The 23,200-nt window shown below is 47.1% G+C and overlaps 1 protein-coding gene and 1 pseudogene across 1 annotated transcript in view; both read right to left on the bottom strand.

Annotated features, from left to right (window-relative positions):
* Nucleotides 1–292: 292 nt before the first annotated feature.
* On the bottom strand, nt 293–412 carry LOC136659528 (5S ribosomal RNA; annotated as a pseudogene).
* Nucleotides 413–467: 55 nt separating this feature from the next.
* The window catches only part of CSPG4 (chondroitin sulfate proteoglycan 4), a 111,346-nt gene continuing 88,613 nt past the window's right edge, over nt 468–23,200 (bottom strand). The window contains exons 4-10 of the mRNA XM_066635916.1: nt 21,524–22,003; nt 20,772–20,948; nt 12,151–12,349; nt 10,402–10,536; nt 9,129–9,295; nt 8,149–8,332; nt 468–5,858 (exon numbers count right to left, since the gene is read on the bottom strand). Of these exons, the coding sequence (XP_066492013.1) occupies nt 3,898–5,858; nt 8,149–8,332; nt 9,129–9,295; nt 10,402–10,536; nt 12,151–12,349; nt 20,772–20,948; nt 21,524–22,003 (3,303 nt within the window). The 3' untranslated portion in view covers nt 468–3,897. The remainder of the gene's footprint in view (nt 5,859–8,148; nt 8,333–9,128; nt 9,296–10,401; nt 10,537–12,150; nt 12,350–20,771; nt 20,949–21,523; nt 22,004–23,200) is intronic.

Raw genomic sequence — 23,200 nt, 5'->3', positions numbered from 1 at the left:
TTGTTCATTATGTGCAAAGGCGCTATCCACTATGGTTTCCAGGAGCCCAATCCGAGCAAATAGTGAGAACTAACTGTCCTAGAATCTGCCCCAGATACACCAGAGATGGCTGGAATCCACCTTTCAGTCTGCCTCCCCAACCTGCTGTGGGTTGCACCTCCAGGCTTTTTTCTTGAAAGAATTGGGCATTTTTGTATGGTGGGACAACGAAACCCAGAAAAGTAACAGTACTTAAGATTTTCTTTTTCTTCTCCTTGGTTGGCAACCTTCAGTCTCGACAGACTATGGTATAAGCCTACAGCACCCGGTATTCCCAGGTGGTCTCCCATCCAAGTACTAACCAGGCCTGACTCTGCTTAGCTTCCGAGATCAGACGAGATCAGGAATGTGCAGGGTAACAGTTGCTGTTTTCTTCTCCTTAAACACAACTTTTCCCCCTGTCCAAAAATTTCCACATGACCATGCCCTTTAAAAATAACTTGTTTTATTTTGACATTTTTTTTTACAAAGTTGGTCACCTTGTTATAAATTATCCAATCAGAGTGAAGCAACATTTTATAGAATGTGTCTGGGTTTTTTTCAACCATCCACAACTTAGGTGTAGCTTTCAACATGGTTATTGCTACATGGGCAGCCCCTTCCTCGTCTTCCAGGCTCGGATTCTCCATGTGTTCAAAGGATGCGTATTGGTTACAGACTAAAGCAGTGGAAGTAAGCAGTGTCCAGTGGGCACTGAGAAAGCAAATGCATAACATCTAATGCTCTGGAGCAGTGATTTTCAACATTCTCATGGCAAGCTGACCTCTATGGTCTTCAACTCTTGGGATGTCACTTCTGGGAGACCCTTTTGGGTTCTGCAGCTCTTTTTCTAGGGAAACTGTCTGTATTGGGACAATTTGTAGAACCCAGAAGAGTCTTTTTTTTACCTATTTTCAACTGCTGTGCTCCAAACTCCAATGGCACACCTGTGAATCTTTCCTGGCATGCCTGTGAGCTGCAGCACATTGGTTGAAAATCGCTGCTCTAGGATTACCTAGGAGTAGGATGAAAAGAAATTAATAGGCATCGGTTGTACGACTGGTGGCCTGGAACCTGCTTCCTATTCCTATCCTTAGATGTTTGCAGTGGTAGAAAGGTGTGCTCCCTGGTATCTGGTGTGTTCCCTGGGGCATTTGGTGGGCCGCTGTGAGATACAGGAAGCTGGACTAGATGGGCCTATGGCCTGATCCAGTGGGGCAGTTCTTATGTTCTTATGTTATGTTCTTATGTGGTGAGCTGGTACTGGAGACTGAGATGGAAAGGAAGAATCTGGTCCTTTGCCTTTTTAAACCTTTTGAGACTATGTGATTAGAGCCACCAGTATGTGAAAAATGACAGTTTCCCCAGCTTTTTCCCCCCCTTCTCTAGACAGACAGGCAGCAAATGCTAAACTCAGGCCATTTGGAGGCCAGTACTGGGCTCTGATCTTTTATCACTGAGCGCTGTCCATCTACCAGACCCCCCCCCCCCCTTTCTGAAGTTGGCAGACTTGAAACTTCGCTAGGCTCCACCTCAGTTTTTCGGATGCAGTCAACCTGGAAACTCTACTTGTGACATTAGCAGGCTACTGAGAGCCCTGCTGGAGAATTTATTTCTTGGCTAACCTTAAAGAATGGACATTGGAAGGCAGAAGCAAGTTTAATCCTGAGCAAGCTTGGGCAGAATAGGGTAAGATGCTGCTTGCCTCCCCTTCCTTAAAACTCCACAAGGGAAAAGGATAAGGGAGTTGTTTTGCTCAACACAAAAGAATGGCACATCCTAGAGGGGTCTACACAGTGCCCACACCTAAACTGGCTAAAATTCTACATTACTGGAGATGCAAGGCGGTTGCCAAAAATAGTACAGTAGTTTCTTGACTTCTCCTTTCCAGCCCCCTCCCCACTCCTATGCAGTCAAGCACATAGCACTGTAATCTGCTTGCACTCCAAGCTGCTCCCCATCATTGGCTGCCATTTGCTTGCCAAGGAGGGCAGGCTCACAGAGCATGATGATGTTGCAACACCTTCTGTTTCACCTCCTCCTGAGAGGAGGAGGAGCCAGGGCTGTTGGCTTTGGCAGCCAGGTGGGGTTGCTGTAGCCAGACACATCCTCAGGTGAGCTGTTCAAAGGCAGTGGGCTGGGTTGCTGCACCCTGCAGTTCAGGGCTACCTGGTTGAAGGCTGAGCCTGTTGAGAGGACCGAGAAAGGTTCCAGGACCAACCCAGAGATGAGGCTGAGCAAAGTGGTAGAGGGCCAGCCTCTTTGCTCTCCTCCTGCTTCTCCCTGGCTTCAAATAGATGAGAAGTCAGTGGAAGAAGAACAGTTTCCCTGTTTTTAGCTAATGCATTTTATATTCTTGCATATACTCAGGGCCGGTGCCAGGGGATTTTGAGCCCCAGGTAAGGCTAATTACTTGCACCCCCCATTTCCCCCCTAAAACTTTATAATTAATTATATTCTGTAGCACTGTTGTGGCATTTATCTTAAAATAAAAATATATATACAAATTGTCAGTTGCATTTTTGACATGGGTTAAAAAAAACCTATTCTGGATAAAACAGTGTCCCTCAAAGGTCAGTACTGGCCCCTTAGTACTGACAGCTGCTTAGTTGGCCTAATGATAGCACCGGCCCTGCATGTTGCCCTCTTCCCAATTGCAGAGGATCAGCTCTCTCTCCCCCAAATTCTGCCATTGTTCAGTCCCTTCTACCTGTGGTGCAAAGTAAGAGAGAGAGAGAGAGAAAATGCCATTCACCTATCTTATGAAACATCTGGAAGTTCTCTGGAGAGAGACATAAATGACTGCTGACTTCTTCTTTCCCCCCCCACCCCCTGAAAAGGGTAGTAGTGACTGTTTCAGTTTTCCTTGGCAGGGGAATTTTTCCAACCCCAAACACCAGCCAGTGCCTTCTTTTGCCTGACTGGCTGAGGAGGACTTGGTTTCGTCTCCTTTTGGACATCATCAGTTGCTCTCAGTTCTCCAGACTTTGGGAAATGGCTGCGGAAATCTTGACAAGAGGGAAACTCCTGCCATGGGCTGGAACGAATGATTCAGAATGACCCAACATATTCTAGAATAGCTCAACGTTTGCTTGTTGCAACAACTACCCAAGTGCCCTCTAGTACTTAGTTCAACTGCACCTGATATTGAATTGCATAGATGTCCAAATATTTTCTTGGGAAAAATAAAAGTCCTACAAGCTTCCTGGTTTTGCCCAGTAAACTGCATGTCTTACTCATCTTTGGGAGTCATCCAGCTTTGAAGATACCAAAGATTCAGAGCTGTGTGTACGGGGGGGGGGGGGGGGATTATGCAATATGCATAAATTATGCAAATTTCCAGGACTCTCCATTTGCACAATTTATTCTGCAATAGTTGTTATTCTTAATTCATTTGGGTTTTGCTAGTTGTGGAGAGAAGTTATGCAAGGCACTGAAGCTCCACCCCTCCCCACTTGGGCTCTGTCTCTTTCACACTGCCACATCATATCTCCGTGAACATGAGGGCTAGAAACATGATTTCTTTCTTTTGTTCTTCCTTTCCCAGAAAAGAGAATGCTTTGATTCTCAGGACAAACCATATTCAGTACTTTTGCTATGCTCCCTCAGATTCATGGCACACACATGCATGTCGCCCTGTAAGGATTCATGTGTTTTGCGCAAGAGATTTCCCTACTGATGGGACAGTGTCTTTAGGGAAACCAGAACTGAATCCAAGAAGATTTAGGTCCATATAGTGATCTGCTTGTATCCCAGGGACTGCCTTGTATATATCAGCAAAGAGGGTGGTGAGGAGAAGGAAGACAAGGAGAAAGGAACCATAAGAAAAGATCATGGCACTCTACCCAGTCATGTTGTTTAGTGTCTATGTCTCCACTCTCAAACCCAGTACTGGCTGTTTTTCAAAGCTGGATTGGATGTCCTACAGTACTGGAGCAGCTCTGGATCTTGCTGTCCTCCAGGACCTACTCCTTTTGAGTCAGATCCTGCTTCTTTGGCTTCCAGTGTGTTGACCGTCATCAAAGGAATGCCTTGGTTTGGATCCGTCTTCCTGAACGTTTCCTGGTCTACCACAGTCCCATTCTTATACTTGGGGGGCGTCCCCTGGACGTCGTGTTTCCCAGTCTTGTTACGTTTGTGGAGGTAGAACAGCAAGGGCAGGATCAACGCCAGAAGCAAGAGGATGAGGCAGATGGGAAGGATGATGCTGAACATATTGGCTTCAATGAAACCAAGGAGCGCGCCCTTTTCTGTTGGAGAGGCGCTGGTTGACAGCCCGTGGTCCTGCCATGCTGTTGGAAGCACATGCAGCTTGCTAGAATTATGGCTTGGATTTTCTGATTCACGTAGGCTGCTTGTAACAGTTTGGGAAATGGGGGTCACACTTTGGGGTGTGGGGCTCTGGTTCCTATCATGAAGGCTGGGCACTTTGAGCAGCGTTGCACCATAAGGTGTCGAGGAATTGAAGGTCTCAGTGGTAAATGCCATTAACTCCATGGCTGGGGGTACTCCTTCAGCCACCAACTCAAATAGGAAACTGTCCTGATGGAGACGTTGCTTGGAATCTTCCATTTCCAAGACCTCCAATCCAACCAGTCCTGTCTCCAGGTCATGCTGGGTGAAGGCGTCGATGGAGACAGGTTGGTTTCTGTCGTTGCTGGAGACTTTCACAAAACGGCTCCCTTGGGGTTCTCTGAGGATTTTGAAGACAGGAACACTCTTGGTCCTGTTGGCCAGTTCACTGGCATCCAGGATGCCAGTGTCGAGTTGGATGGTCATTCCCCTTGGCCAAAGAACATCTTGCTGGGTTGTGACCAGGGCCTTGACTGTTACATTTACAAAGCCTGTGATATTAACACCTTCTGAGATGGCCAGAAACTGAAATTCATCTTTGGGAGAGATTAATTCTGTAAAAGTAAAGGTCACTTCTCCATTGTCCACTTGTTTCTGTGAAAATTCACTCACAGGCTTTTGATTGACCCTAACCTCGCCAAACCTTGGATCCCTGATAAGTCTATAGAGAGTATTTGGCACTCCTTGGCTGGAACTCCCTAGAAGGTGCTCCTGGGACAATGAGGCCATGTTTAAGTCCTGTGGGATCTCTAAGGGTGTCTGATCAGTTGCCCATGTGGTAGCTGGAAGAACCATGATTTCCAGTGATGTGAAGATAGGTGGATTGTGCCCATCAGAGATGGTAAGGTCTAGTGTTCCAGGTAAACCACTTCCATTGGCGATGAACATTAAACGCCCTGTATTGATGTCGGCTTGAGTAAACTGGGTTACAGCTGCCTGCTTGTCGTGTATGTTGGTCACAAAACCAATAGACGTTGCAGAAAGGATGTCATATTTGATTTCTTCAGGGGAGCTGTCAGGATCTACGACATTTAAATGTTCTTGGGAAAGCATCACAGGGGAACCGTGGAGGACTTGTAGAAATTGTTGTTGGCTGACCAACCGGGGTGGCATTTCATTGCTGTCACTCACAGTGATGTTGAATGTTTCAGAAATGACAGGCTCCTCTTCTTTTTGTGGGGGCTGAATCGACTGCACGGCCCTGTGCCGGAGCCAGGCACGAAATCTGAAATGATCGTTAAGGGTCCCAGACCCATGGTGGGAATATTCCAAGCCACCTGCAATGAGGTCAGACTGTAGGAAGTAGGGATGCTTTTTATCGACCGGTCCATCAGGGACAGACAGGGTCCCATGGCGTGGTAGTTCTGTAACCAGAAAGATCACGTCATATAGTGCTCTCTTGGACTCGGGTTCTTTGGCGAGGAGGTTGGAAGCATCCAGCACTGAGATGTTAATCACTGCACTTTGAGCCTCTGGTACTGTAAGGCCTGAAAGAGAAGGAAATACCATCATATGGTTGCCTGATGAAAAGAATCAACTCAAGTTGGAAACAAAGGAAGGGAGCAATGAGGAGGGGTGGAATGCAAGAGGTGGAGATGTAGAATTAGAGAATCAACAAGGAAAGGGAGAGAAGATGAGAAGTGACAAAAGGTAGATAGTTAGGTAGGCCTACAACAAATTCCTATGATCTTTCCATGTTGTGTGTGGATTCTGATATACATGTCAGTCGTTCCCAAACTGACTGGGGTCACGGTACCTATGTCGCGTCTTCGTCCCAGCTCAGCCAGGTGCCACCATCTTGGACCTCATAAAACCTTGCGGGATCCAAGAAGGTGGTGCCCAAATCTCATGAGATCCAAGATGGCTGCACCCAAATCTCGTGGAATCCAAGATAGCAGCGCTCAAAATTTGCAAGATTTTGTTGCTGCCATGGATATTGTGAGATTCTGTGAGGCCCAAGATGGCAGCACCTGGGAGAGCCAGCAGAAGGGGCAACTGGGGACATCCTGTGAGTGCACTTCGGAACCCTAAGCTGCTGTGGTGCACGGTTTGGGAACCGCTACATTATGTGAAAGTAAGGAAGTATGCTTTTCATGTCCTGTACTCTGCATTCATCATGGCTAAAGGAGAACTGGTGCATCATCCCTGCCCATATTCATGTGGGGAGATGTGCTGGTTCTTATTTGTTAGGAAAAGTTATATGAACTTCTTGTTCCCCCTGCAAGGTTATAATGTGCGAAAGTGTTCTGACAAGGCCGACAAGGTGGGCTAAGTCATCTTGACAGTTGGTGTTCTTGCTTGGTATCCTGAGCCTGCACAAACGTTTCAAAATGGCAGTGCCCATGGAATGAGTGAAGAGAGGACCTTGCTTGCTCTGAGTTATGAGTAATTTAGCTGATAGCTGATCCAGAACTGGAGAGTTAGCAGGGAACCCAGTGTTATGTGAAAATCCCCTTTTTCCTTTTGTGATTTTTATATCTGGTTATGTTATTATGGACTAAAATATCATACAGGCCAAGCAAACAGGCCCAATTTCCAAAAACCTGGTAAAGTCACAAGTTTAACTGTATGCAAAGTGTCTCCTAATCCAGTCACGGTTATGCAAACCCATTAAACCTCAACACACAGGACAATCAAGTCAAGTCTAGCTCATGGTGACCACATCCCCATCCCCCAGTCAAGGAGTCTGGCAGGGTAAATTGTTGTCTCAATCACTGTAAATCGTTGCTTAAGTGTTTCCTATTGTTGTTTATTGTGTAAGTTCTCCTAGCTAGCAAGCCATTAGACCCATTGAATTTGCTGATAAGCTACATCCTGACTCCAAATTCCCCACAGTGGCAACAGAAAGCAAGCTACCTCCCCCCTCCCCCCCCGCAGGAGGTCAGCCATGGCTGGTAGCTGACTTCCTGATCTTTGCATGCTCCATGTGCCCCACTGTGTGTAGTGAGCAAGCACATCCAGATCAGCTCTGGGTCACATCCGGGTCATCCAGGTCAGCATCCAGGTCAGCAAAAACCCTTTTAAGAGAAGGCTGGCACATGCTAGCTCTCTCTCTGGCTGCCCCTCCAAGGTAGAGGTCCTCCTCCATAGGACTCTTCCCCCTCCCATCCAACTGCTCCTCAGGACAGGTAACTATATCTGCGTCTGGAACTGCTTCCTTTCTCCCCCCCTCCTTTTCTCCCCTTCTCCCCCATCTTTAGTTAGCAACCGGGTTATGCAGACCAGGGACCCCTAAAATCCTTCCCTAAAATCTTTCCCTTTTTCTAATCTTCTCGGATGCACCAAATACACTCTACATGCAACCACCATATGCTAGGTACACTAGATGCAAGTGCTAGGACCAAGGATCATCATTTTTTCATGTGCATTATGTTTATCTGTGTTTTGTAATAAAAATATAATCTTTCACTGAAAGTTATCTTTCTCTCAGTCTCTTTTCAAGTTAAAAAGGAATTTCTTTGCATTATACGCTGTCTTGTTATCTAGCCTACCATCTTGCAGTTTCCAATGAGGGCACTGTAACAATTCCCCTTAAAACATAACAGCCCTTTTTGGTGACACCCGGCCTGGAGATAGTGTTGCTGAAACATCTCTATCTTACAAAAGAAAGGAAAGGGCAAGTGGGGGTATACAAAAGAAATGGGATACAGAATCAAACACACATTTAATGTCATGTCTGTTTTGACCCACAGTTTCCATGAAAAAAGCGCTGTATTGATTCACAGCAGCTTCTTCACCATATGTGGCGGTGGTGGCTGCAAGCATGGATTTCTTTACCTTTGTTTCTCCATAGCTGAGTGGACTGTTGGGGACAGCTGGTCTCAAACGAGATTGATACTCTGAGGATGTAGGGCTCTGTGATCATGGATGGAGAAGAAATCCGGAACTGAAAAGCATCCTGGGAAATCCAGAAAGGCTCCTGTGGCATTTTGTGCTGATACAGGATCGCGCCGCTATTGACCTGATGAGACGCACGTAAGAAAGAAATGGTCTTTCAGTCACGGGGAAAACAAACTAAATCAGTAATGCTGACTCGATTTCAGTTCTTTGAGCTTCAACCCTCCCTCTTTTGTACTTGTTTCTCACGAAAAAGTGGCTGTTATGTCATAAGCTTAGATGGCTGGGAGGGGATTGGACAATACATGGAGGACAGGTATACGGCTGGCAACTTGTCATGATAGCAACACGGTGCCTCCAAGTTCAGAGGCAGTGCGCCTCTGAATGCAATGGTGGAGAGAGGAGTAGGCCTTAATCACCTGCTGGTGGGCTTCCCACAGGCAGCTGGTTGGCCACTGTGGGGAGTGCTGGACTAGATGGGCTTTCCAACTGCTTCAGTAGGGCTTATGCAACCTTGTGCTTGCAAAGGATGAAAACAGACATAATATTTGAAGAGTGATGGACGTAGCTTAAAAGTTCTGTCACTGCCTTCCAAAAACACATCCCTTAATGGGTGGGTTCAGCTGATTGGATAAACCATGGTTTATTTGGTGATGAATGTGGCCTGAGCCATATGTTCCTCCCTCTCTCTCCCTTTACCTCCTCCACTCATATCAATTGTCATGGTGGCTTGTTCAAACCAAGTTCCATGGCTTAAGGGTGGGTCTTGCCCTCTTGGGCTGCTGATGGGTTACCTAACACTGATAAAATCTGGACCATTCCTACCACCACCACCAGTCAGAGGCCATAGCAGCCACCAATCAGAATCAGAGTCATATCAATCTGAGGGATGTCAAGGAAGAAGAACCAACCCCTCTCACCTCAGCCTGAGTGAAGTTCCGCAGCTCCTCTCCATCGTCATGCTTCTGGTGGTTCACCAGCATGCCAAGGCGCGGTGGTCGTTCTATGGTGTAAAATAAAGACTGGGCCTCTGCTTCATGATTGTTCATGGCTTTCAGGTTCTGGCTTGTTATTGGATGAGAAGAACCTTTGAAATAAATTAATAGGAGAAACCGCTCATTAGGGGACAGTGTTGTAAAAGTCTGTCCCTCAGCTGTATCCATGAGGAAAGAAAAGGGTTTTCAAAGGTCATGAGGGATGGTGATGTTCCACACTTTGGTGTTACTGTGAGTTTTGTATAGGATGCTGTGACTGGCAAGGCTGGCCAAATGTAGCTGTGGTCTTACCCACCAGTGCTCCAACCGCCATTGCTGCTCCCTGGATTTGAAAACAGAGTGGAACAGGAAATGTGGAAGAGAGGACATTGGTGAACTAGAGCCACCATTCTAATCTCCTCTACACTCCCTGTTCCTCTATGAATTCTGAATTCAAGATATGGGAGAAGAAGTGGTGGAGGTGGCAGCTGCTGATGTGGCACAGCACAGCACCATATGCAAGGGGGTTGGTCGCTCACCATCTCAGAACTGAGAAGTCTTTGGTCGGCTCTGAATCTCATCATTTTCAGTGTGCCAAATACATTTGCAAGGTCGTGTTTGACACCGTTGTGGTTTACGTTTTTAGGTTCACAGCTTAAGTGTGCACCTAACAAATGTCCTGTGTGAATGAGGCCCCAAAAGTCAGTTTGTTAGAAACATGCCAATGTCGTTTCCAAAATATGCCAGTCCTGAAGTGGCATCCAACTATGATATCCAACCCAAAACTCATCTTTGTCTCCGTCTGAGCTGTTCAAATCGCAAGGGATGGATCACAAAGTGGAATGATTTTCTGCAGATGGAAATCATTGGAGAAAAGGAGAGAAGTTTGGGAGAAGGAGTCTATCTGAGATGCTAGTTTCTATGCTCAAGGATCTTTTTGTATGGAAGAACTTTTCACCGCATGAGGCCTCCTCTGCAATCTGAAGTGGTATAGCCCAGACAGAGGTTTACCATCTCAGTGAGAACTAGGTCTAACCTAGACAACATACTTGTCTGTTGCTGTTCTTCCTGCATTTTGGGGTGTGTGTGTGTTTCTTACCCTTCCTATAAGTCAAATTAATACCATGTACTCTTGTCTGCCTCATATAAGGGTTTTACACCCTTTCTCTTAATTGTCCTACCCATGATCCTATGTGTGCCTCCCTTGTGGGTAACGTACCTGGACACACAGTCAGATCTTGAATGTTTTCCAAAGTAATGACCAATTTCTTCTGGGCTCTCACAGCGAAGAAGTGACCTGGGGACATGTTCTCTCCATCAGATAAATCAAATGAAAATCCTCCATCCAGCGGCCCTGGGGAGGGAATAATAGCAGGTGAATGAGACCTAGTATGTATGGGACGAACACTGCTGAAGTAATTCATTGGCTTTTGCTACTCTTAGCGGCTACAGTTAAGTTCTGCTTTCACTCTCACCTTGCTTATGATCTCATAGCATGTGAATTTAGTTCAATATCTTTGTGCTACCCATCGGTCATCACAAAAGTTTGCAATCAAATGCTGCAAAATCCAATTGGCAGAGACTACTAATCAACCTGAATGATTTATACTATGAAGGAATATCAAATACAGAAGTCTGATCAATGCTTCAAAATATTCAACCGCAGACTCACCAATATCGTCAATAGCAGCCCTGCGAGCATGTTCCATGTATGTATGGTCCATGTGCATGTTGGGGGAGTGGGATTGCATCTGCTGATCTCTTCCCATAACTTGAGACAGAGTTTATGTACTGCCAAACTGTATGGGCTTTTTCACAAGTTCTATTGAACCTGTACATGGGTGAAGTCTGGGGGTGCAAGCCTGCTACCCCCTCTACTTGTGCTGACCAAAAACCCTGGGGAGGAAGTTGAACTCTGAAGAATGTCAACTTCAGCAGCACCCTCAAAAGACAAAAATAGGAACCGGACAAGGACTGTGACTGATGAGGAACAGAGGCTAGGAACAGTGTTGCTGGCAAGTAAGGACTATTCAGACATGACATCTTTCATGACACGACCATTATGTCTTGGACAACCATGTTCTGGCCAAATGCATCCTGGGCATTGGCATCCCTAAACATTTGTGCCCATTTTTTTTTTGGCATCCTGGACATTTGTCTTCCAATCTATGTATAACATGTACTTAAAAAAAAATACAAAGATAAGGTTAGGGTTAGGACTGGGATGAGAAGCTTAGCATACATAGATTTTGTTGCCCAGTTATAGGATGCAAATAGCTGGGATGAATTTGGCTAAGACACAGTTGTCTGGTGACGCCAGTGACTGGGATGAATTTGACCAGGACACAATTGTCCAGGACACAAATACCCTCATACTAAAATCTTTCTCAACCCCTAAAAAGAAAAGGGGTCTCCCCAAATAGACTCCATAGCTACCTCTCCATCAGTTGTGTTCAGCCAGGGCCAACCCATCCATGAAGATGACTGAGGCAATTAACAGGTTGAATTCAGTACAGGGTGGTGATGGGGTGCTTGCCACTCACCTCCACCCATCTGCCCATTTCCCTTGCTCCTCCTGCTTCCTGGCTTTTAGCAGGAAGGAGGGAATAGAACAAACAGGAAGTGTGGAGGAGACGTGAGTGCTGTGTTAGCCCTCCTCTCCTCCATTCCCCTCTTCCTTTTCAAAGTTAAGGAGGATGAATAGTCAGGCAGTGCTTGGTGCAGCCTCAGGTAAGGGATGACTGTGTGCCAAATGGACTCTAACATGTTGGATCTCATCTGATCTCAGAAGCTAAGCAGGGTCAGGCCTGGTTAGTACTTGGATGGGAGACCGCTTGAGAATACCAGGTGCTGCAGGCTTATACCATAGTCTTTCGAGACTGAAGGTTGCTACATCACCTCATGGCCCAGGAGATCTTGGGCTGACCCTTTGCTCAGACCTCTCAGTTGCTCATTTCCTACTACCAACCATCATGGATGAACTGAACAAGCTGGCTGTTAATCTGGGCCTGAGTGAACCGCTGGACCACATTGCCAGGCGATGACTTCAACACCACCCTCCCGTTGACTGGCGTCCTGATGGAATAAACAACTTCCTCTGGTGGGGTGTCTTCATCTTCACCTCTGAGGAGCTCAGGAGTAATCTCCGCCGTACCACCTTCTGGCACCTGAAGAGAAGGGTGAAGAAAGCAGTGGGATTAAATACTAGGTTCTCATCAGTCCCACATGAACCTATCCACCTACCGACACCCACAGACGAGGCCTGGCTCTGTGCCCCACCACTACTGGAAGTCCTTTGAGTGGGAACACAGAGAAGACCTTTCAGATAGCCGAGCCTGGACTTTGGAATCTGCTTACTGACTTTATTAATCCCTTTCAACCTCAGATTGCATCTGTAACATGGAGAGAACAATACTGACCTACCTTACAGGGCTGTTGTCAGGAGCCCCTTGAACTGCGTAAGTTGCTATAGAAATGCAAAGCATTCATGTTGCTGATGCCTGAGTATTGTTGTGCCACAATCCCTAGGTCAGCAATTTTCAATCCTTTTCATCTCACGGCACACTGACAAGGTGCTAAAATGGTCCCGGCGCACCATTAGTTTTTTGACAACTGACAAGGCACGCCGTGCTGCTGGCGGGAGGCTCACATCTCCCAATGGCCTTACAAATAAGTGACCCTCCCCCAAGGCTCCTGTGGCACACCTGTGGAACATTCATGGCACACCCATGTGCTGTGGGGCAGAGGTTGCAAATCACTGCCCTAGGCTTTCCTTGTTCTCTTGCCAGAGCTGCCTTCTTTCAGCTCTGTGTGCTGTTGAACTGGCCAGGCATTGTTCTTGACTCCTGTCATGCTGGCCTGAGCAGGGTTATTCATACACCAGAATGTGTCATTCAGGGCCCAGCTGCTTTTGGCTGAGCCGGCCATACATGGAATTAGACAAGGCACGCCCATTGAGTACAGTCAGATGCCCAGCCCAGAGTAGCAATGTGTGCTTGTGGCAAACACTCCCTTATGAGGATCTTCTTGCCCTTCTGGATGTGGGCAACTCTGAGTGGTCTTCCATGGTTCACATTGACGCCTTCTACTTTGCGTGCACCGCTGGTGAACGTTTGCCTTGGGCGCTCCGCTCACAAGCTGTGTCTTCCCCGTGGAAAACTCTAAAAGAAGACACTTGCTGGGATTGCAGCACTGGGAGAGAAGACTTCTGCCAGCTCCTTCTTCTCTGCAGCTCCTTGGTTCAAGGGCACAACATTTGGTCTGTCTCTTACTGCAAGTCCCAAAGGGAGGCGCAAGAGAAGTCTTGGCAAGGGAACAATGTGTTTTGTTTACAGGCTCCAGTGATGTCTCAGTGGGATTTGGGTTTGAGAAACACTTCTGGTTAACTTTGTACTCCAATGTTCTTCCTCCTCCCAAACTGTTGCTCTCTGATCTAATGAAATGCATTGCTAGGGTGTTCGTGTGACAGCGCTGATCCTTTCCATCAGCAGGAGGAAGAGGAGGGGGAAGCTCTCCTTTTGCATCTCCTCTTTCCGCAATGTCCTGCTGCTGCTTTATGAGGGTGTGGATCTGACACGCACAAAACTCAGTGGCACATAAACCTGCAGCCCAGTTTCAGAGCCAGACTGGCTGACCGGGAGGGCTCCAGTCTCTTGCTGAAATCAGAGCCCTTCTTAGCCTGCTTTAGCCCTTGCTAAGCTGCCAGCAACATGTCTGGGAGGGTCAATGGTGTGGTTTCAAGGGCAGATTCCCTTGAATTGGAGCACAAGCCAGAAATTCTGCTAGGTCTGCTGGTTCATGAGAGCTCCACTTCAAATGGGAGTCTGGAACCCTCTCAATCAGTAGATCTGATGTTCCCAGAACCTGCCTGCCCATGGGATGGCCCAATGGTGGTTGCTTTGGGTGGAAGATAAATTGTGGGCAGGGGTGACTTTGCTCAGCTCCATTGGCCTCTTTTCCTCTTCACACTCCCTGGATTTGAAAAGGAGTTGGATAACATGGATGAGAAAATCCAGAGGAGAAGAGAATAGTGAGCTAGAGTGTCTGGCCCACTAGATCTCTTCAGTTTTGTATGTCCTCTTCTCCCTTCCTTCCTTTAGCCTGCAGGGGGCAGGCTGGACCAGTATTTGCTGTTCAGGGGCATCTTGGGTCAGATCTCAGCTCTTCAAGACTACGTCAGTTTAGAAGTTGTGCAAGCCATCACAAGAGAAAATGGAAGAACATCATTCCAGGGAATCAATCATTGTGCTTAAATAGCCAGAAAAGATAATGGGAATGTCTTGTTTTTATGCATTTACTCCAAGGGGTGTGCTGGAGGTAGCATAACTGTAGCGCACGTCTATTCTGAATTATTCAGGTGTTATGCTTGGTTTCTGCTTTTTCGTATTCATCTTGTAAGGTTTGCCTGCATTCTCTGGTTATGTCTGCTTGTGATCTCTGGGAGAGTCCTCTGGAGGCAGCCACTGAGATTCAGGGATGCTTCTGCATCACATGAGTGGATGGTGCTTCTACACAATTCCAGTTAACGGCTCAGATCCAGCAAACCATAATTGCCTAGTCTGTAAGCCTCTCGGGGCAGGGACCTTTCTATTCTCTTTGTGTAAAGTGCCATGTATGTGAATGGTACTACATCCATGAAAAAAATAAACAACACCACAACAGAAGAATAATGAATATGTCCCAGAGATGCACTGAGAGCTGCTATAAGCAGAGAGATAATTGATGTTGCATAAGTTTTTGACCCTTTGACCACTAACCATTTCTTGGCCTACCTTACTTCATGGGGTTGTTGTGAGGATAAAAATGTGTGTGTGAGGGGGGAGGGAAAGGACCATGTGTGCCACCCCAAACTTCTTAGAGGAAAGGGGAATAAAAATGAAATCAACCAAGATAGTGTTGCACTGGAGAAAAAGCAGGGCATTCCCACATCTATTTCCCAAACACGTTTTGTTTTGCTGACTTTAGACTGAAAGAATCCTCAGATGGTTATGAGACCTGGAAGCCAACATCCTGACCTAACCATGATCCCGATTAGCATCTGTTAAACAATGAGGTCATGTGCTATGAGAACATCAACCCTGTCACTTTGGATTTGTCCTCTCTTAATGATTTCCCCCCCTTCCATTTTGCTTTCTACAGCCCAAAGCAAGAGACCCACATGTGGCTTGCTTTTGCCCCTCTCTGACATCCCAGGCTGTCTTTCTGCTGACCTCAACTGGTTCGTTCTGTAGCAATCAGCCTGCGTCGCTAGCATGAACGAACCCAGAGTCTTGGGGAGGAGGGCAGTTTACCATAATGGAAACACCGGAGGGCTCTCCATTCTGCAACAGTGGAGGAGGTTTTATTTTTAGTTGCACGCCCTGGAGGGAGCTTGAGTACGTAAATGAACTCCGCTTGCTTGAACAGGCGGCGGCGCTTTCAGGCTATACAATCATGAGTCCCTGTGTCTCCCTTGCAGACTTTGTATTTGACACCAGGAAGGAGCTTACCGATGTGTGGTCATTATCCTTGGTTCTTCCCTGGACAATCAAAGGCCTAGTCCTTACAGCAGTGGATGAGGGGGAAAGTCATGTCTGGACTGTGCCACTTTGGTCTGACTAGACTGTACCATGTCAGACTGCAGGTGGGGGTTGTTATGCTTTCTCCAGTCCAAGAAAACAAACCAATCAACCTTGCACATAGACAATTAGGGTGCAATCCTAACCCACTTTCCAGCACCAACATAAGGGCAATGCAGCTCCGAGGTAAGGGAACAAACATTCCCTTACTTTGAGGAGGACTCCGTGATTGCTAGCCAACTGCAGGATGCAGCACACGTCCCATTGGTAGAGCTATGCCAGTACTGGAAAATTGGTTAGGATATGGGCCTTAGTTGCTCAGGGGTAGCCGTGTCAATCTGTTGCAGGGAAAAAAAAAAACAGGGTCTTTCAGCATCATAAGGACCACCATATGTACGGTGGCGGAGGGTTTCATGTGTCTGATCCCACTTTGTCAGCTGTCCTTTCAAGGGGAGACTTCAGCCTGAAGTTCTAGAAGCTGAGCTAGAATTTATCCACAGTTTGATTGTTTTTGCTCAGGATTCAGCTGGCATCAAAGTTAGGAAAACTACATTTTCACCAGTTAGAAGACACTTGGAGCCACACTAGGCCTCTTTCCTCTCCTGCACACTTCCTTTTTTTTCATGTATCCAATGCTCCCCTCCAAGTGGCACACCAGTCCCTGCCTCCATGATTCCTCTTCCTTTTGATTCAAAGGAAGCAGAGAACAGAGAGGAAGAGGAAGTGTGGAGGAGAGTGGTGGGTTAGAGCATCTCTGTCCCCCCCCTTTTTTTAATCCAGGGAGCAAAGGAGTGCGTGGAGTGGAGCAGGTGTGCAGGCAAGCAGAGATGAATGATGGTCCCCACTCCCCAAATTTGCTTCCAATCTGTTGACTGAGGTGACCCTCACAAACAAGCTAACCTTGGTAATGTGAGTTTATTTTGCAGTTCTCTGTCCTGCAGAACTGAAGCTATACTGTATTTGGGACGGGAAAAAAGGTGCTATACAGTACAGTATTTGTCCCTATATGTGCATTAGAGAACATGCATCTACTCCCCACTCCAAGACTGAGGCTGCTAGCCTAACCACACTTACCTGAGAGTAAGCCCCATTGAACAAAATAGGACTTACTTCTGAGTAGACCAGGTTAGGCTTGTGCCCTGAGTGTCTGGAGGGGGAGGGAAACTTGAAGAATGAAAAATCCAGCTGCTCACACTAGCAAAACTATAACCAGGTCTCCCCACAAAGGCACAAGCAGAGAAAAATAAGGACCAACAAGCAAGACTGCCCTGGCGTAAAGGAAGTTATAGGACTTGGGTTTAAGAATTTATAGTGAAGGTGTTAAGGTGGGGTGAAATGCAAGGAATTTTGCATGTCTGGCCACATAGCTTTTTATTTATAATTCAAGAGGAGTTAAGATCTTTTGGACAACAGCAGGGAAAGCTCCTGTTACACCAGGCACAATGATGGGGTAGTAGTTCCAGTTACATAAAAATATGCTTCTCTTCACTGCAACCTGGTGATGGTAAAGTGGAGTTACGTTGCCATCTTGTGGCTCTTGTTTGGTATTGCAAGGCCGGAGATGGAAAAATAGATGTTATTTTGAGAAAGCAGGGAAGACTGTTTACTCAACCCCCCCCCCCCCGTACTTTCTCCCAGTTCCTGATTCTGTGTCAAGGACTGGTGGAAAAAGCAGCACAAGGAACGCATGTCTTCTGCGGCCCCACCCTGTCCTCATCTCTGGCACTGCCAGCAACTAACAGCTTTTGCAGCTGGAGCTCAGATCCGAAGCTCATAAGGATGCCTGCTTTTGGAATCTGGCTTCCCTGGTAACTCTCAGAACTGTGGTTGCATGTTTATACATAACCAAGATTGGTCAACAGCCATTGGTGTGCATTAGCCTGGGGGATGACAGTGCCCTCCTTTGCCCTCTTGACTACTTGCCCTCCACCCCAGCTTTTTAATCTGACAGTGAATCACCAGGCTTCCACTTCCCTATTCTCTATTGCTCTCCCATGTTCCCATGTTCTCTATTCCGGCCCTCCTCCTAAAGGTGTTTTCACACATGCCACTGAAAAAAGCAGACTTGAGGGTCTTGTGCATTGTGAATGTTGCCAGTGAGATACAGAATGGGAAAGAGGAAGATCTTTACATTGAATGAACTGTACATTCTCGGATATTGTTTGAGAAACAGTGGTTTAGGGTGTGTGCGTAGAGGTGTGTCTTAAATAAGATGCACTCAGTTTTGCTTCTCCTTTAGAATAAGCCTGGGTTTCCCCTCCTTGCACATTTGTCAGGCGCCCTTATCTATGATCAGTGATCTTATCTGGCCTTGTAGGTGGACCAGCAACCTTAGCAAAAAACAGAAAGACTGTCTGATTGTTTTTCTTCTTTTTAAAAATCCATTTTCTAAAAGCTGCAAAACCAGGAGCAGGGGTGTGGAGAGGTGGTTTGGTAATGTTGCACACATGGACCATCAGCCCTGTCAAACCATTAGAATCCATGATCACAAAGCACAACAGAGCTTTCAGAAGGCCTGATGCAAGGGAGGGCACCAGGATTCAGGTCTCTTGCTGTCTTGTGTGCTCCATGGGGCATTTGGTGGGCCACTGTGAGATACAGGAAGCTGGACTAGATGGGCCTATGGCCTGATTTAGCAGGGCTGTTCTTAGAGGTTTTATTTGCCAGTTTGTTAACAGCAGCCAAGACACTGTTAGCCTGAAAACACCCTGAATTGCTCAGCCTCAGAAAGGATAACTTGGAAAAGGTGTCTATCTGTCATTGATGTGGGAGAGGAAACAAGAATCTATTCAGAAATTTGCATACAATGGGATGCATTATTTGTCATCTTACCTAGAGCCTGGGGAAGCAAGTGGATACATTCTCTCAGCCTTTGCCATCAGACAAAGGGCCCCTGGGAGGCTGCACGCCCTGCATCCCAGGATGAACACCATGGCAAGTCAAAGATCTGTCTGACTCCACCCCTGGTACTTTCTCCCAGTGCCTGAATCTGTGTCAAGGACTGGTGGAGTGGAGCAGCTGTGGGGAGCCTGCTTCCCCCTTCCTGCCTGAAACAATCTCTGCACCAGGTGCCACATTGCCTAGGGACTGGGAAAACGAGTGGGGCATTGGCCAGAGGAATAAGTGGGTGCTGGGGTTGTTCCCTATTGCTATTGTAAGCCCCACCCCTTCAGAGATCATATTGACTAAAAGGCAGGGTATAAAGATATGTGAGCTGCCTTGAGTTGGGAGGAGAAAAACAAGATGCAAATATTTTCAGTCAATCAATCTTGGAATGATGTTTAGGGAAAATGTAAAAAGGAGGTTCTTTCTTCACTATAAATGGACATACATTTAGTTACATTTGGATCATGTCTGGAGTAGAGTTGGAAGGGATCCACAAGGTCATCTAGTCCAACCCCTGCCTGTAGTAGGAAATCCTCCTAGAACATCTCCAGCAGGTGTCTGTTAATCCTCTGCTTGAAGATCTCCAGTGAGGGAGAATCCACCACCTCCCTTGGCAAACTGTTCCATTTTATCTTTTTCATTTTAATAACCTTTCAAATAAAAATGTTGCAAAAATAAGAATCTTTGGACTCAGTCCTGGGCAGGAAATGATATGACTGTGCTCAGTGTTTCTGCAATGGCTCAGTGGCTCAAACAATAGACATCTGCAGTGCACAGTGTAGGTGTCCTATTCTGTCAGTGCTTTACTCTCCAGCCCTGGTCATGTCCCATTTAGTCCACTGGTTAGATGAAGGCTGGTAACCCAGCAGTGACTGAACCAGGAGCCAGGCACATGTAGTAATCACAGGACAAGTGTCCAGGGCTTTCTGGGCATCTTAGTCTTGTGTAGGACAGGGGAGTGGGTGGGATGTGTCCTGTACCAAGACTATGACTGTTGTCTCTTGTTTTTCTTGCATCAGTTCCTGATTTGCTAGGTGGAAATCAACAAGGGATCAGATGTACTTGGCAGTAGCTGCACACAGTCATGGATGCCTCCCGCTCCATTGTCAGCCTTGCAAAGAGAGCACCTTTGGTGTGCAACATGTTCTCTATCTGTAGCTAGAAAATCTGGCGTCTGGGCGTATAGATGCTTTCTAAATCATAAGAACATAGGAAACTGCATTTGGTCCATTTAACTCAGTCCTGCCTTATGCTGATTGGCAATGGCTCTCCACAGTTTTAGACAGGAACCTTTCCCAGTTGGGGTTAGCAAACAGTTTGACCAGACATCAGCCATTGCCTTGAAATCGCATCTTAAATGGAGAAAACAGGCTAGCATGGCTGCTTCAGCTGAGCCTGCATCCATCCTCATAAGAACATAAGAACAGCCCCACTGGATCAGGCCATAGGCCCATCTAGTCCAGCTTCCTGTATCTCACAGCGGCCCACCAAATGCCCCAGGGAGCACACCAGATAACAAGAGACCTCGTTCTGGTGCCCTCCCTTGCATCTGGCATTCTGACATAGCCCATTTCTAAAATCGGGAGGTTGCACATGCAGATCATGGCTTGTAACCCGCAATGGATTTTTCCTCCAGAAACTTGTCCAAACCCCTTTTAAAGGCATCCAGGCCAGATGCCATCACCACATCCTGTGGCAAGGAGTTCCACAGACCAACCACACACTGAGTAAAGAAATATTTTCTTTTGTCTGTTCTAACTCTCTCAACACTCAATTGTAGTGGATGTCCCCTGGTTCTGGTGTTATGTGAGAGTGTAAAGAGCATCCCTCTATCCACTCTGGCCATCTCCTGCAAAATTTTGTATGTCCTCCTTCCAAATCTGAATATGCCTATTTTATTTTAATAAAATACCTTCTATTCCTCCCCCCCCCCCAATTTTGTTAGACATCCAGGCTGAGGAAGATTACTGTGAAACTCAATAGCTAATTTCTTTGTTGGTCCGAATACATGTATTGCGCTACTACTGGTAGGAATGACCTCACCTGTGTTCTTCTCTCCCTTTTTTCTAGCAAACAGTTGCAATTTGGCCAAGAACTTTGTTCAGTCCCTCCCAGCACTCCCAGAATGCCAGTAGAAAAAAGTTACCTGCAGTCCTGCGTTGACCACCAGCACTGGTGCCTCATCGTTGCTTGGAATAACATCGATGGAGATTGTCTTGGGTTGACTCTGTTGGCTGATCTCTGAGACATTGGCCACTACTGTGAATCTGTCAGCCAAAGATTCGCTGCCATCATGCACATACTGGATAAGTTGATGCTCCACCTGAAGGCAAGAAGGACATTGATATCAGGATCTTAGATCTGATGCTTCTTCTATAGACAGATATAGGTCAGCAAGGACCTGGGAAGCGTCCTGCCAGAGTTACATTTGTTTGAGTCAAATTCAGGACCAAAAGGTGGATTACACCTTATGGTTACTTCAGACTGTAGATTACAAGAAGAACCCTGTGGGATCTGAGCAAGGGTCTATCCCACTGTTCCCAAACATAACTGGATCACGAGGCCCCTACAGCCTCTTCTCCCTGGCTTAGCTGCATGCTGCCATCTTGGATCCCACAAATTTTTGGAGATCCAAGATGGTGGCACCCAAATTTGCCAGATTTCATGAGATCCAAGATGGAGGGCACCTCAATCTTGTGAGATTTGGGTGCTGCCATCTTAGAACTCATGATATGTTGTGAGATCCAAGGCTGTGGTACCCCAGAGAACAGGTAGAATGGCCCACCTGGGACATCCCACAGCACCCTTGTGAGTGTGCTCTGACAACATAAGGCATCACAACACACAATTTGGAAAGCCCTGGTCTATCTCATTCAGCATCTGGTCTTGCATTCTTACCTCATACCAGGAGAAGGAATGCAGATTGCCCTCTTCAGGCCTTTCCAAATTCTTCAACATGCCATGTTCTGGAGCCTCAAGGACAACAAGCTCCACATTAAGATCTGTGAAGTAAGTACTGGGAATATTCAGGATATCCATGGAGAGCACCTGGGTGCTCCCTTCTATCACAGTGATGTTGTGAACCTCCAGGGGAACTGAAATAGGAAAGATTTTCAGTGGCACCACAACCCCCTCTAGGGTGTCTGCCCCATTGGCTGCAATGTTGATGATGAACTGGTCACTCTCTATCTCAGGGCTGGAGTGCAAGTAGAGGACTTTGCCTTCATTGATGTCTTCCTGGGTGAAGGTCTGGATGGGGTCCAAATTGGGAGGTTCATCTAAGGTGGGACCATGGGACAAGGCCACCAGAAATCCTGAGGCAGGAGGAACGGTGACTGTATAGACAATCTCCTGTGGTGGGTTGTCTTCATGTTTAACCTGTAAGGTGGATATGGAAGGACAAGAAACCACAAGAGCTGATCAGTTGAGAACAGGACCACTTGTTGTCTTTCCCTGTTTTTAAGAGCAGCTTAAGGGCCCAATCCTAACTAAATCCCTCCCTGCCAATGCAGCTGTGCCAAATGGAGTGCGTGCTTCACAATATTGGGGGGGGGGGTTGAAGAGGCATCCTCAAGGTAAGGGAACTTTCATTCCCACAAGTCTCTGTTGCACCAATAGGTCTCCTTGGATCTGTGCCATCTCTGTTGCTGGTGCACATCCAAGGAGAGTAAGGGAGAAGGAAGGGAACAAAGAACTGGGTTAGGATTTGGCACATACTGCGGCTGTTGAGATCCACCTCCTCTCCCATTTCGCTTCCTACCTGCTGCCTCTCCACCCATCCACCCTCTCTTCCCTGTTCCTCCTCATCCCTGCCCCGTTCCGCCTACCTCCATGTTCTCCTTACCCCACAGCTGGCTGACCAGAATGCAGTGGCAGGTTCAGAATGGCTGCTGCTGGCACACTGTGCCTGCAATATATGACTCTGTATCTGTTCCACTGTCATAAAGGGTAGCCTAATTCTAGTTAGGATTCGGCTGGAAGGCATAATTCTCAGTGGCATTCTGCGGGGGGGGGGGGCGAAGCCAGTGGTGAACCTCCCATTCATTTCATGGAGCAAATGCCCCAGGACCCTCGCGCGCCTTTAGGAGTCTGCAGAAGCCTCTCTGAGGCTCCCAACAGGGTCGGAAATGGTGCTTCCGGTTTTCTGCAAGCACGGTTTAAAGGGTCGGGGAAGCTTCAGGAAGCTTCCCTGACACAGCCTGGGGTCATGCGGGGCTCCATAAGCTTCAGGTAAGTGTGTGTGTATGTGTGCGGCGACATCCTGCAGGGGGCACCTTGGCAGATCTTTGCCCCGGAGTGCAGGGTTGGGGAGGTCCGCCACTGGGCCACTCCTGCTTGCATTCAGAGACAATTTGTAACTGCAAGATCAAAGCGTCTCCTTTGCTTTGCTCTCACAGCTGTGAATGGCTCGGAAGGCAAGGGGGAGGGGCTTTGGGCATTCCCCTGAGGAGCCTCCTCGAGGCCTTCTGGTACCCGTTGGACACAACAGTAGTCGCTTTGGTGCCACTGCTCCAATGGGCCCCAGGAAATCCAGAGTTGGGCTGCCAAACAGCTATCTCTTCAGACACTTTAAGT

The sequence above is a fragment of the Tiliqua scincoides genome, chromosome 8 (genome assembly GCF_035046505.1).
Source record: "Tiliqua scincoides isolate rTilSci1 chromosome 8, rTilSci1.hap2, whole genome shotgun sequence".
Taxonomy (NCBI): Eukaryota; Metazoa; Chordata; class Lepidosauria; order Squamata; family Scincidae; genus Tiliqua; species Tiliqua scincoides.
Note: the sequence above shows the minus strand (reverse complement) of the source record. Positions and strands in the feature narration are given on the sequence as shown.